The 14,964-nt window shown below is 43.8% G+C and overlaps 1 protein-coding gene across 7 annotated transcripts in view; it reads left to right on the top strand.

Annotated features, from left to right (window-relative positions):
* Positions 1 to 14,964, top strand: part of UTRN (utrophin) — an 897,027-nt gene that overhangs the window by 681,443 nt on the left and 200,620 nt on the right. For 4 of the 7 annotated variants that reach the window (XM_073557627.1, XM_073557625.1, XM_073557626.1 and 1 more), the window contains 2 exons: positions 5,664 to 5,724; positions 7,238 to 7,294. In XM_073557627.1, the coding sequence (XP_073413728.1) occupies positions 5,664 to 5,724; positions 7,238 to 7,294 (118 nt within the window). The remainder of the gene's footprint in view (positions 1 to 5,663; positions 5,725 to 7,237; positions 7,295 to 14,964) is intronic. The other 3 variants (XM_073557629.1, XM_073557628.1, XM_073557631.1) reach the window with 1 other exon arrangement.

The raw sequence follows: 14,964 nt of genomic DNA, 5'->3' as shown, positions 1-14,964 counted from the left end.
CAGACTGTCCAGAAGCAGATGGCATTTGGGACTCCTCATCCTCCACCTCTTCTGAAACCTCATCCCTTAGTGCTTGCAGTGTTTGTTGAAGCAGGCAGATAAGGGGGACAGTCATGCTGACTAGTGCATCATCTGCACTCGCCATCCGCGTGGATTCATCGAAGGCACGCAAAACGAGGCAGATGTCCTTCATAGAGGCCCACTCAATGGTGCTGAAGTGTGAACGGCGCACAGTGCGACTTGTTTGCGCCTGATGCAGCTGGTACTCCATGACTGCTGCCTGCTGCTCACACAACCGCTCCAACATATGTAACGTTGAATTCCACCGGGTGGGTAGGTCACATATGATGCGATGTTCTGGAAGGCCAAATCGTCGCTGCAGAGCAGCGAGGCGCGATCTTGCCGTGCTGGAACGTCGCAAGTGAGCGCACTCTATGCGGACCTTGTGCAACAGTGCATCAAGATCCGGATAGTCCCTCAGAAAGCTCTGCACGACCAAGTTAAGAACATGTGCCAGACATGGGATGTGTGTGAGGTTGCCTAGGCCAAGAGCTGCCACCAGATTTCGGCCATTGTCACACACTACCAAGCCCGGCTGGAGATTCGCTGGCCCAAACCACACATCGCTCTCCAGCTTGATAGCATTCCAGAGCTCCTGCGCTGTGTGGCTTCGATTCCCCAAAGAAATTAATTTGAGTACAGCCTGTTGACGTTTGGCCACGGCTGTGCTCATATCGGTCGTAACAGGCTCCTGCTCTGCTGTTTCTGAGGAACTTGAGTAGGAGGAGGAGTCTATGTGTACAGACTGGAGTCCTGCAATCCGTGGCGTTGGAAGAACACGTACAGCGCCACTCTCCAGATCCGTACCCGGCTCCACAACATTGACCCAGTGGGCAGTGAGGGAAAGGTATCGTCCCTGTCCATGGTTACTGGTCCACGCATCGGTGGTCAGGTGGACCTTGCTACTAACGGCGTTTAGTAGCGCATGTTTTATTTTGCCCTCAACATGTTTCTGCAGGGCAGGGACGGCTCGCCTGCTGAAATAAAAGCGGCTGGGCACGTTGTATTGGGGGACTGCCAATGCCATTAAGTCCCGGAAGGTGTCAGTGTCCACCAGCCTGAATGACAGCATTTCAACTGCCAGAAGTTTGGCAATGCCAGCATTCAGAGACTGTGCTCGGGGATGGTTTGCCGAGTAAGGGCGCCTTTTATCCCATGCCTGTGCTACCGATGGCTGTGATGGATGGGAACGTGCTGTTATGGGTGGAATCTGACAGGGTCTCCGGACAACAGTGGCAGAGGTTCTTCCTTGGCGATCCTGTGAGGAAGCCGAACCAGCAGTGTGTGAGCTGGAGGAAGAGGGCCCAACACGAACTGAAGAGGTGGTAGGTGGTGCTGTACGTTGGCCTACGTCTTGAGGGTGTCTCTGCAACTCCAACTCGTGCTTGGTGCGCACATGTTTCCACATATTTGTGGTATTGAGGTTGCTGACATTTCTCCCTCTTTTGACTCTCTGATGACACAGCTTGCATTTGACAAAGCAAATGTCATCTGCAACTGTGTCAAAAAAGGACCACGCACTGCAACTCTTGTGAGCGCCCGGTTTGCCTTTGGAAGGAGGAATGCTCCTAACGGGTGCCGAAGTGGAGGGTACAGGCAACCAAGTCTTCCCCCTCCCTCTGCCTCCTGTTTTGGCCGGTAGGGGAATCTCTTCCTCCGAGCTGCTCCCACCACCTTCCTGTTGCTCACGCCATGATGGGTCAAGGACCTCATCATCTTCCCTCCCCTCTTCAAACAGCTGCTTCTCCGGGGTTGTCTCGCCAGCACCGTACGCACCAGAAAGTGGCAACTGAGTCTCGTCATCATCTGATGCGTACTGAGGTGTGCTGACCATAGGCACTGGCCCACTCGCCTCTTCAGATTCAGAGGGACAAAGAAGTTGCGCATCACTGCATACTCCCTCTTCTTCACATTCAGGAATGCTGCTTGGCTGGCCCCCTCTTTCCAAGCCAACAGATTCCGAGAACAGAAGTAGAGATTGTGATGGCTCCTGTCCATGTCTCTCTGACTGCCTGGGCACTTTGGCAGGTGGTGAAGAGACAGATGGTTGCTCTTCGGTGCTCTGACCCTGAGAGGATGCGGAAGTAATTGAAGTCGATGCGTTAGCTGCCATCCATCCGACAACGGCTTCAATTTGTTCCTCCCGCAGCAGTGGGGTACGTTGAGGTCCTACAAAGCTGCGCATAAAGGACTGTTGCCTGCTAAAACTGGGGGATGCTGATCCACTGGTGCCCGCAGCAGGCCCAGAATCCCCACGTCCTCTACCTGTAGAATCCCCACGTCCTCTCCCTGCAGAATCCCCACGTCCTCTCCCTGCTGAAACTCCACGCCCACGCCCACGCCCCCGCGCCTTACTCCCTGCCTTCTTCATCTTGCAAGACTGCTTAAGATAGGCAAAAAAGGACAAAGGGGGGCCTTAGTGTGCTTATTCCTGAACAGCTGGTTACAGGTACAAGAAACACTAATTTTATGAAGTGTGTGTGTGTGGACTAGACTTTAATAGGAGCTGATGTGGCCTACACAAGTTCAAAATGTAGTGTTTGGTGAACTTTTTATGTGGTTTCTTTGTTTGAAACAAACTCAAAGTATGAGAACAAAGAATTGAAACTGATAGTATCACCAACTTTTTGGAGCTATTACAATGCAGGCAGGTAACCTACAATGCAAAAGATGAGGCTCCAAAAAAATTGGGTAATACTAATCTGGCTGCGCCGGCAGGGCACAAGCCAGAAAAAAAGGCTCCTCTATCTACTCCTATATAGTGTTTGCAACCAACCAATGTTGATGGATACGGATGGATGCACACTAATAGGAGAAGAAAAAATGAGCTGCACTCAGAGACAAATATGTGTGAGGCAGTGACGCACGTTGAGCGTCCTACAACCAGACGTAGCTGCAGGACACTCTACTCAGCGTGAGCTGCACTCACACACAGTCAGAGACCTCTCAGACAGCCGTCAACAGTGCAGCTAAGTGGGCACTGGCACTGACAGGCTGCAGAAAGGCTCCGCTGTGTACTCCTATATAGTGTTTGCAACCACCGTAGATGGAGACGGATGGATGCACACTAATAGAAGAAAAAATGAGCTGCACTCAAATAAAAATATGTGTGAGGCAGTGACGCACGCTGAGCGTCCTACAGCCAGACGTAGCTGCAGGACACACTACTCAGCGTGAGCTGCACTCACACACAGTCAGAGACCTCTCAGACAGCCGTGAACAGTGCAGCAAAGTGGACACTAGCACTGAAAGGCTGCAGAAAGGCTCCGCTGTCTACTACTAGTGTTTGCAACCAACGTATATGGATACGGATGGAAGCACACTAGATTGAAATTATTTAAAAAATGCAGCTCAAAAAATAAAAGATGTATGAGGCAGCAGTGATCACACTGGGTGGCCTACAGCCTGACGTGGCTGCAGGACCCACTCCACAGCGTGAGCTGCACTCACACAGCCCTTGCAGACAGCTGTGAAAACAGCGCTGCTAGGGAAAAGCAAGCTACAGTGGTGGTTTATGTAGCCTGGATAAAGCACAATATTGTTTTTAGAATCGCTATTTCTAACTGTCCCTCACAGTCTTCTACAGCAGCCTGTCCCTAACTGAATTCACAGCAGAGTGACCAGAAATGGCGGCTGCGGTGGCTTTTATAGTGCATCATGACATCATTTCGGCAGCCAATCACAGCCATGCCAATAGTTAACATGCCTACATGCCTAACAGGATGTGCCCACACTTCGGAGGATTCCCATTGGCTTAATCAAAGCAAACAGGCTCATAGCATGATGGGAACTTCCTATTCCGATTCCGATCCCGGAATCCGATATGAAAAAAGTATCGGAATTAAGTATCGGAATTCCGATACCGCTGATATCGGCCGATACCCGATACTTGCGGTATCGGAATGCTCAACACTAATTATAACTGATGCAAAAAACTGAAGTGTGAAAGAGGCCTAACAAGGACAGGCCCCAAGTGGACACCCCCACTGATAAGGGGAAAAATAGACAGAAAAGCAAGTCTGGGGAGGTTCCACCCCTCTCTTATGGGCCATGTACACAAAAGCCGTCTTCCATAGCGTGTCCACATTGGACGTTGCCTGCCCGAATCCTGCTTATACAGGTACTATACACATGATCAGGCGTTTAAATACATCAGTTAGGCCTGCCCTAAGATGGGTATACCTTGTCGTTTGGTAGAGCGGCTTAGTATACATTTTTTTTGCAAAAAAGATATCAGCTAAATACCCTGTTTTATTATCATCTTTTTACTAGCACTTGCTGTTTACTGGTACTTTTTTACAACAGAGTATTTTTACATTTGTTTTACTGTATTTTTCTGTGCTTCAGTCTTTTGGTGGTGTGAACACTGTCATACAGATTTGTTTGCAGTGTGCACGGCCCATGTGTGTTTTTGTGTCTAATAGACAGGTGAGTGCCTTTAAGAAATCAAGTCCTATCAGTTTAATTAAACACAGCTGGACTCCATTGAAGGAGTAGAACCATCTCAAGGAGGATCACAAGGAAATGGACAGCATGTGACTTAAATATGAGTGTCTGAGCAAAGGATCTGAATACTTATGACCATTTGATATTTCAGTTTTTCTTTTGTAATACATTTGCAAAAATTTCTACATTTCTGTTTTTTTTTCAGTCAAAATGGGGTTCAGATTGTACATTAATGAGAAAAAAATGAACTTTTTTGAATTTACCAAATGATTGCAATGAAACAAAGTGTGAAAAATTTAAAGGGGTCTGAATACTTTCTGTACCCATTGTGTCAATACAATTAATAACATTGAGCTGAGGTATATGGTTGCGTCTACTATTTAATTGTGCTTTTCAGAATTTGTCCTGTAGCATCCAAATACAATCATTACAAATCAAAGCTGACTCTTTCTGGACTCTCTTCACTTTGGCTGTTAGAGAAGGACCCTGTATGGAAGAAATACATCCTTGTTATTACATTTAGTTCCCCAAAGGATGTTTAAAAATGGTTTCTCTTAACCAGGTGCCCTAGTGAGGAGCCAACATTCAAATTTGACAGCTTACTCAAATTTGGCCATGAAATTTGATTTGCGTCAAATATCTTCAATGTGTAATTATTATTATTATTATTTATTATAGCGCCATTTATTCCATGCCGCTTTACATGTGGAGAGGGGTATACATAATAACAAACAACTATAATAATCTTAAACAATACAAGTCACGACTGTACAGGAGGAGAGAGGACCCTGCCCACGAGAGCTCACAATCTTCAAGGGATGGGTGAGGATACAATAGGCGAGTATAATATAGGCAAAGTGAAACAACAGGGAATCTTTATGCAGATTGACAACCGCAGTCTCATGGAAGCACATCTTACCACCCTGACAGCGAGGAGTTTTATTTTTTTACATTTTGTATATAAATGCGTAATTTATTTTGATTTTTTTGTAAGTTAATCCTCTTGATATGTTTTAGTGACTTCCTTTTTGTGAACCTCATTATAATTACTCAATCTAAAAATATATGTTATGACCTATTTAGGTTATACTGTATGATATTGTTTTTTTTGTTATTCCCATTATGTCTAATAGTTCTTCTATTCTTCCTACTCATAGCCTCTGTTCAGCTTCCATGGCAACGATCCGTTTCACTAAACAAAGTGCCCTACTACATTAAGTAAGTTTTTCTTCTTACTGTTTCTGATTTGTTGTGTTTTGTTATTGGCGTGTCAACGTGTCTTATGTGGCTAGAGTGTCAGGTGTAGCACTGTAGTCCTGTTATAAAGGCATTTACTGGTTATTTTTATGACATATATTCAGAAATTTGAAGTAGTCTTTACAGACAGAAAGAGTAGATCAATTAAAAGGTACAATACTTCAAACATTTGTATAAATGAATAATGTATAACACAGAACCATGACTTGATAATTTAAAGGCATCCTATCATCAGATTTTCTCAATATAAAGTACCTCTGCCACCTTTAAGGCCTATTTTGCAGTATTTTAGTAAGCTGTATGTAAGTCACCACTCCCGTCTGCATAGCACAAAAAGACCTCTTGTTATACCCCCATACGGGGCGGTCCTGTCCGATAGCCATCTCTGGATTTTTATCTGGCTCCTCTTTCCTTGCAATCACCGTCATCCTTCCATACTTCATGTGGCTGACGTGTCCTATGTCATCCACACAGTGTCTCCCAGTCGTGCTCCTGCAGGCATAAGTAAAGTACTGTAGTGTGCATGTGTCAGCTTTACTTCCGGATCTTTGGCCCTTCATGTGCACTACAGTACTTGACGCCTGTCCAGGACATCGATGGGAGACACTGAGTGGGTATCCTAGGACACGTCATCCACATGAAGTGGGGAAGGTGCATGGTGATTGTAAGGGAGGAGGCGCCAGATCAAGGCTAGAGATGCCCGTCAGAGTGGACTGCACTGTATGTGGGTATAATAAAAGATATTTTTCATGCTATCCAGATGTGGTTGGGGACTTACATACAGCTTACTAAAATGCTGTAAATGAGGGCTTTTAGGTACTTTATATTGGGAAAACCTGGTGGCAGGTTCCATTTAAGGCTACTAGCTGTTTACCATATAGAAACACAATTCATACTACTGAAATTACATAGAAACATAAAAAATATATTTATCATTATAACCCAATAGTTTCCAAAACATATTCTCTTTTCTGTAAATGTAAGTGAATATAGAATCATACAAAACTCACAAAATGGATGACATTTGTAATCTTTAGACTTTTCGAGTAAATGGGTATCAATATATGAATACATGAGACTTTGTAATTTTTCTTAGTAGGAGAAAAGACATAGTACACATTTTCCTCAATTCCAGCAACTTGAAATTAATCATGACCTTTCTGGAGTATCACTATGAAATTTTAGAAACCTTAGTTCTTACAACCTCTTGTCTAGTGTAGAACACTAAATGTGAGGGGGAGGAGGTAGATGCAGCTGAACTTTCTTTGTGTAAGTTCGCTTCCTCATTGTGTTCTTTGTTAAGCAATATAATTGTTTTTTGTTTACTTATATTTTGTCTAGCATTAAAATCAAAAGTGGTTTTGATAGCTGCTCATTTCTTAAATGTGGGAACAAGTTTGAGAAAAGAGTTGATTAGTTGGTTAAGGTTTATATTCTTGGGAAGACAAGTAAGTGGTTTCTTTGAATCTAAAAGTTCTTCTAGTGAGGATTGCTGCAAGCCTTTGACTCCAAGGTTGCATTCTAGGAACAGGTAAGAGCATAAGAGCACAGTGTGTGCATGTAAGCATGCTTTGCCTATGGTATATTTCAACAAATAAATGCAAATTTTAAAGGTGGAAAAATTAAGCAAAAGGCAAAAACTGCATAAAAACAATTTAGAGAGTCAGTTATTTGCATATAGGAAACAAAGAGATTTGTTTTTCAGACCAGAACTGGTACTAGTGGGAAAAAAACATGTGTTATGAAACAGTAGACCCCATAGAGACATGTGATATATCTGACACTAGTTCTGTAGACAACCCATCATGGCAGAGAAGGGGCCTCCCTTTCTGCTGGACCTCTTTGTTGGTTGCCATGCTTGAAATAATGGTGGATCACTAGAGAATAATGTCACTATCATGATATTAATTTATTTTACTTGCTTTTATATCACCATCAGATCCCGTAGTGCTTTACAGACATTATCATCACTGTCCCCATTGGGGTTCATAAACTAAATTTCCCACCTTTGTCTTTGGCATGTGGGAGAAAACCAGAATACCCATCGGAAAATCACGCAAACGTGGGTTGATTTTACAGAGTCCTTGTAGATTTTGCCCTTGGTGGGATGTGAACCCAGGACTGAAAAGCCACCTTGCTAACCACTGAGCCACCATGCTACCCATATGATATGCTGAAAGTGTTCTGCCTTTAAAAGAACCAGAAAAAAAGTAAAGATCGTGGCAAAGAAATCAATAGTATTTTATTAGTTGTAAAGCACAATGCTATAGTAGATGACTAATGCACTATTAATTGACTTGTATTAATACAGATATTACAGTGGGCTTACTTTCTTCGTATAAATCTTATCTCTGCACTTGACGGTCACTGCCTTTCCATCTTTCTGAAAACTGTTTGATGAATTTAATGTGACCTTGTTATAGGCAGTGTTATTATTTGATATGAATCTGTAAGATATGCATTATAGAAATGACCTGCACAGGATTTTAGAGGAGAAGTGCAAGGAGACGGCTCTAGCGAATGTTGCTCGCTCGCACCAAGTAGCTACAGTTTCCTTCCAACAATAATTAACTTCAAAGGGGTTGTGGAGTGCCAGACATATTCTATTCAATACCCCCACTGTACTAAATAAAATCTGAAAAAAGCACACTTACATCCTGGTCCGGCACCACTCACCGCCACTCTTATGCTCTGAGCACTGTGTAGGCTGCAGTCGATCAGTGATGAACAACTGCTATAAGTTTGATGGGAAAAGAAATCCAGAAATTTTCAAGAATGTAACTCCTCTGCTGCTGGCATCTTTGTTTTTTGATTTTATATATAATGGTGACGGCTTTCAAGCAGAAGCTGCCTATAAAATAGAGCGGTCACTTCTTTTAGCCACTTCACAGCTTTTGATGCATGAAATGGTTAAAAGAATAAAAATAAAAAACATAAGAAGAAAGTAGTTTGAACAATGCTGTGCCTATGTTCATTATTTTTAACGTTCATTGAGCATTTTTTCAGGCAAATTACAGGCAAAACTGATGCCGTGTGCCCATACTTTGTGGGGAATCGTAATCTGAAAAATGTGCTCCAACTTTTGGAACTCCATACGAGAGAATTGACAGAGCTGTGCAATGAGAACTGAATGAGCTGCGCAATGAGAATTCACAGAGCTGCGCAATGAGAATTCACAAAGCTGCGCAATGAGAACTGAATGAGCTGCGCAATGAGAATTGACAGAGCTGCACAATGAGAATTGACAGCTGCGCAATGAGAATTGAATGAGCTGTGCAATGAGAATTGACAGAGCTGCACAATGAGAATTGACAGCTGCGCAATGAGAATTGAATGAGCTGCGCAATGGGAATTGACAGAGCTGCGCAATGAGAATTGACAGAGCTGCGCAATGAGAATTGACAGCGGCGCAATGAGAATTGACTGCGGCGCAATGAGAATTGACAGAGCTGTGCAATGAGAACTGAATGAGCTGTGCAATGAGAATTGACAGAGCTGCGCAATGAGAATTCACAAAGCTGCGCAATGAGAATTGACAGAGCTGCGCAATGAGAACTGAATGAGCTGTGCAATGAGAATTGACAGAGCTGCACAATGAGAATTGACAGCTGCGCAATGAGAACTGAATGAGCTGCGCAATGGGAATTGACAGAGCTGCACAATGAGAATTGACAGCGGCGCAATGAGAATTGACAGAGCCGCGCAATGAGAACTGAATGCGCTGCGCAATGAGAATTGACAGAGCCGCGCAATGAGAATTGACAGAGCTGTGCAATGAGAACTGAATGAGCTGCGCAATGAGAATTGACAGAGCTGCGCAATGAGAACTGAATGAGCTGCGCAATGAGAATTCACAGAGCTGCGCAATGAGAATTCACAGAGCTGCGCAATGAGAATTCACAGAGCTGCGCAATGAGAATTCACAAAGCTGCGCAATGAGAACTGAATGAGCTGTGCAATGAGAATTGACAGAGCTGCACAATGAGAATTGACAGCTGCGCAATGAGAACTGAATGAGCTGCGCAATGAGAATTCACAGAGCTGCGCAATGAAACGTACGAGTGCAATTCGATAAAAAATCGGATTACACCATGATGAATACTAGTCAATGATTATGTGTCCAGCTGCGATTTTTTTTTTTCAGCTCGGAACAGACTGAGAAAAAAATCGCAGCATACTGTGAGTGGCCACGTAATATCGTAAGAGACTCGCAAATGCAAGTCAATGGGTGCAAGGAAAAAAATCTCAGTGTCTCCTGGATGGCAGGTTGAGCGGTGGCATTTTACGTGACCAATCAGCAAACATCCAGATGTGGTAGAGTTGGACTCGTTGCGGGACAAATGGATTATCGGTGGACAGGTGAGGATATATTTTTTTTTATTATTTTTATTTTCAAATTAATAAATTGGTAAAAGAGGGTTTAGGAGTTTTTATTTAAAATAAAGGAATTTACTTGGACTGGGTCTTTATTACATTTGTCTGTGGGTTTAGTAATGGGGGTGTCTTATAGACGCCTCTCCATTATTAAACCCTGAGTTTGATGTTAGCTTACATTAAAGAGCTGACATCAACTCTATACTGTTACCCTACTTGCCACCACACCAGGACAAGTGGGAGGTGCGGAGGCTAAGTCCCAGAATTGATCTAATGGATGCGCCTTTACTGGGGCGGCTATGGGCTTATGTTCTTAGTCTGGGAGGGGGCCAATATCCATGGCCCCTTCCTAGGCTATTAATATCAGCCTGCAGTTGTCTGCTTAGACTTTGCTAGTTATTAATTATGGGGGCACATCATTTTTTGGGGTTGTCCCCTACTATAATTACCAGTAAAGGCTAAGCAGACAGCTGGGAGCTGATATTAATAGCCTGGGAAGCACAATGTTTATTACCCCCTTCCCAGACTATAAACATAAGCCTCCAGCTGTCGTCTTTTCATCAGCTGACTAAGAAAAATAACGGGGACCCACGCCATTTTTTCTTTTTATTAATTTATTAGCTAAATACATGTACCGTTAGCTGCACTACACTGATTTTATATCTCAGTGGAATCTATCAATATCTGTATATAAGATTGTTTTAGGCCGGTTTCACATTAGCGCATTTTCAGCGCGCGCACGGCCGGGGGTAGCTCCGCCCCCGAGCCGGCTCTCTGCCCGGCGTGCCCGCCCCTTCCTTGTAGCGCCGCCTCCTAGCGGACAGCGGCGCCTGCGATCGGCGCACCCTATCTTTAGCATAGGGTGCGCCGATCGTGCGCAGGCCGTGCGCTAGTTGCGCTTTGACCTGCGCTGCGCACTTTTGACGGTGCGCCGTGCGCGCCAAAATCAAACTTTTCGGATTTTGGCGCGCACGGCGCACCGTCAAAAGTGCGCAGCGCAGGTCAAAGCGCAACTAGCGCACGGCCTGCGCACGATCGGCGCACCCTATGCTAAAGATAGGGTGCGCCGATCGCAGGCGCCGCTGTCCGCTAGGAGGCGGCGCTACAAGGAAGGGGCGGGCACGCCGGGCAGAGAGCCGGCTCGGGGGCGGAGCTACCCCCTGCCGTGCGCGCGCTGAAAATGCGCTAATGTGAAACCGGCCTTATTAGTTAGAAAACTACATTTAATTTACAGATAATTGCAGTATGTAAAAGCTGATGTAAAAAATGGATTGCATACACGTGTCATATGGATGTTAGGTGAGAAAAATCGCATTATACTCTTTTAGGAAAAACATCGGACATATTTTTTTACGTTGATGAGTGTAAGCCGTAAAGCTGAGAGTTTGCACTTTAAGCCAATATTAATAATATAAATGTATCTTGAATATGTTTTGGTTAACAGTTAAAATCCCAAAACTTGTGTGACTGTCCAAATATTTCTGGACCTAACTGTAAGTAACATTAGAAGGTGACTTTTATTAGGTGTTTCAGATAAAATTAAACTTGCTCTTTTGTAACATAGAGAAAAGGAAAATGGTTGCGGATATTCAAAAGGCAAATGAGGACCATACACACAGCAGTTCCAGTAGGTGGGATAGAAGCCCAGCGGTGGACATAAAATTCATATGCAAGCTGATACTGAAAGCTGAGGCCACCATGCAACATTTACAAAGGCTCAGGAGAGTTACAGTAGTACCCATGTATTGCAGCCATACTTCATGTTGGGCAATTTTATGTCAGAAAAAAAAAGTTCAGCAGTCGTGTCAAACCTTTTTAATGATGAGCTGGAGGCATACAGGAAAGCAGCAGGCTGTTGATATTTTTAGGATTAGTTAACCTTAAGCTATTAAAATAGGCATTAAATATTTGCCCTTGCATATTTAGCTTAAAGGGTTTGTCCACTACTAGGACAACCCCTTCTCATTCCTTTGGTACCAGTCAGCACTGGTGCCACTGTTCACGCCTTCGGACAAATTGAACATGTAGAGGAAGTCCGGGCTGCAGCTGAAGGAAGTCGAACTTGGACTTCCTCTGTATGTTCAATTCATCTGAAGTCAAAGAGAGTGACGTCAGCATTGAGTGAGCGCCGGGCATCACTTGTCATGCAACCGCATAAGAGCACCGGGACCGCTAGTGCTGACACCACAGGAACAGCGCCAGCACGTGAGGTGAGTATAGGCTTTTTTTTATTTTATCAGGGCCAAGCGTGGGGAGTTAGAAGGGATTGTCCTATTAGTGGACAACCCATTTAATAGTAAAAAGATGCTGAGAATGTACTGGAATAGAAAGCATGATCCAAATACAAGGCAACTTAAATTAGAGTCTATAGTACAAATGCACTAACCTCTGTGAGAATATAGCATATGTAGAAGCTCACACCAGTCTATAGAAAAGGTTTGTATAAAATGTATTGCTAAAAGACAAATTTCACTTTTCTATAAACTTTTGTATTAATGTGTTTGATGATTCTGCTCACTAATTTTACATGCTCTTTGGCACAGTTTACCCTTAAATGTGTTTAAGAGGAAGCTGATAGATACAGTATCTTTTGTCTGCCTTTAATTAGTGTTATAAAAAAAGGTGGATGGCTTTAATAATAAATATGGTGTACGTTCATCATATATAAGGGTCCAACATGTGCCAAAAGGATGTCCTACCTTCAGGCAGTGTGTGTCAGCTTAGTTTTTATTTCACCAATATGGATTTTCATGATAATGGATACATTAAATAAAAGGTATATATTGTGTTTAGTGTTCTTGAATGGGTACCAATGGCAGACTTACATAGACCAGTACTTGGCGTACTATGGCATATGTCAAGGCTATACTTTCAGCGAATACTTCAAGAGATTTTATAGAAATGAACTCAATCAATATGGTATAAACATAGCCAAAGGGTACGTTCACACAAACCTATTCTTAGTCTGTGCTCTGTACTTGTGTGCAATGGACCACATGAAGACCAGGGGGTATTATTATTTATTATTATAGCGCTATTTATTCCATGGCACTTTACATGTGAGGAGGGGTATACTTAATAAAAAACAAGTACAATAATTTTAAACAATACAAGTCACGACTGGTACATGAGGAGAGAGGACCCTGCCCATGAGGGCTTCCAATCTGCAAGGAATGAATAAGGATACAATAGGCGAGGTTAGAGCTGGTCGTGCAGTGGATCGGTGGTTACTGCAGGTTATAGGCTTGATGGATGAGGTAGGGCTTCAGGTTCCTTTTGAAGGTTTCCATGGTAGGCGAGAGTCTGATATGTTGGGGTGGCTTTATGCTAGTGCAGATGGGCAATTTTTCACACAGACTTCAGGTCCACGTAGAAAAAAATCACAACAAGCGATTTACTGACCAGAATAGTACATGTAAATAGTAGGGAACTTCTGCACCCATGCACAACGCAGATGAAAACAAAGAACGCACAAAGCCTTAATTTGTATCAACTACTCTACAACCAGAAGCTCTGGAAATTACTTTCACCAGACAATGGCAGAAGAGCAATACGGTGTCAAAAATGTTAGAGCTTAAAATAAAATGTATGTATTAGTATTCCAGAATCTGAGTCTGTCCTGTATTCCTGGGCAGGAGCCCTGGAGGCATAACATGGTGCCATGTGAGAAATTAAATAAGTGATCTAAGGTACTTCACACTAAGCGAGATCACTAGCGAGATCGCGAATGCGTCACCGATTTTGTGACACATCAGCGATCTCGCTGTGTGTGGCATGGATCAGCGACCACCCCCCCCCCCCGGGTATCACTGATCGTGCAGGAATGTCCTGGGCCATTTTTTGATCGTTGGTCTCCCGCTGGCCAGCACGCATCGCTGCATGTGGCAGCGGGAGAACAATGATCAGCGAGCTCCCAGCACTGTAAGCAGTCGCTGGGAGCTGGTATCCAGGGTAAATAGCAGGTAACTTAGCACACACGTCACTTAGTTACCCACTGTGTACCCTGGATACCTGCGTGCTCGCGCTCGGAGCTGGTATCCAAGGTAAACAGCGGGTAACTAAGCGCCGCATGTGCTTAGTTACCCGCTGTTTACCCTGGATACCAGCTCCCAGCGCGAGAACGCTGGTATCCAGGGTACACAGTGGGAAACTAAGTGACGCGTGCGCTAAGTTACCTGCTATTTACCCTGGATACCAGCTCCCATCGACTGCTTACAGCGCTGGGAGCTCGCTGATCATTGGTCTCCCGCTGCCACATGCAGCGATGCATGCTGGCCAGCGGGAGACTAATGATCAAAAAATGGCCCAGGACATTCCTGCACATAGGACCTGTTGAAGTGCATTGTGCACGAAACGGCTGTTGTCCGTCTTCTTACATTCTTCCCGTGCCGGCGCCTATGCTTTGTTGACATGAAATAAAGTGAATTATTTCAGAGAACGGTGAGTGCCATCCTGCTGCTTTTTTATCACATTTTTCATGTCTTTCTTTACATGGATAGAGCACCCATTCAATAAGGGTTATAGGTGCTACACTGATAGCGGTCACAAGTAGTTATGCTGGTATTTCTTTTCAAGGGACAGTGCCGGATATTTCTTTTTTCTATGGCTGAATAAAATATAAGAAGTGCCATACATGTGGAAAAAAGTACATATTAACAAGTATCTTTTGTCCAAAATTGTACAGAAAGGCAAAAGTGAAACACGTCAGTTAGATAAAAGCACATACAAATCAGTGCCATAGAATTTTACATAAACTTAGCAATTCGGCTATTTCAACTATCGAATGGGAAAACGTTCTTTGCTCTTGATTAAAGAGGAAGATGACAC

The sequence above is a fragment of the Dendrobates tinctorius genome, unplaced genomic scaffold (assembly GCF_039654945.1).
Source record: "Dendrobates tinctorius isolate UK_male_01 unplaced genomic scaffold, ASM3965494v1 ptg000250l, whole genome shotgun sequence".
NCBI lineage: Eukaryota > Metazoa > Chordata > Amphibia > Anura > Dendrobatidae > Dendrobates > Dendrobates tinctorius.
This window is presented reverse-complemented; position numbering and strand designations above follow the sequence as displayed.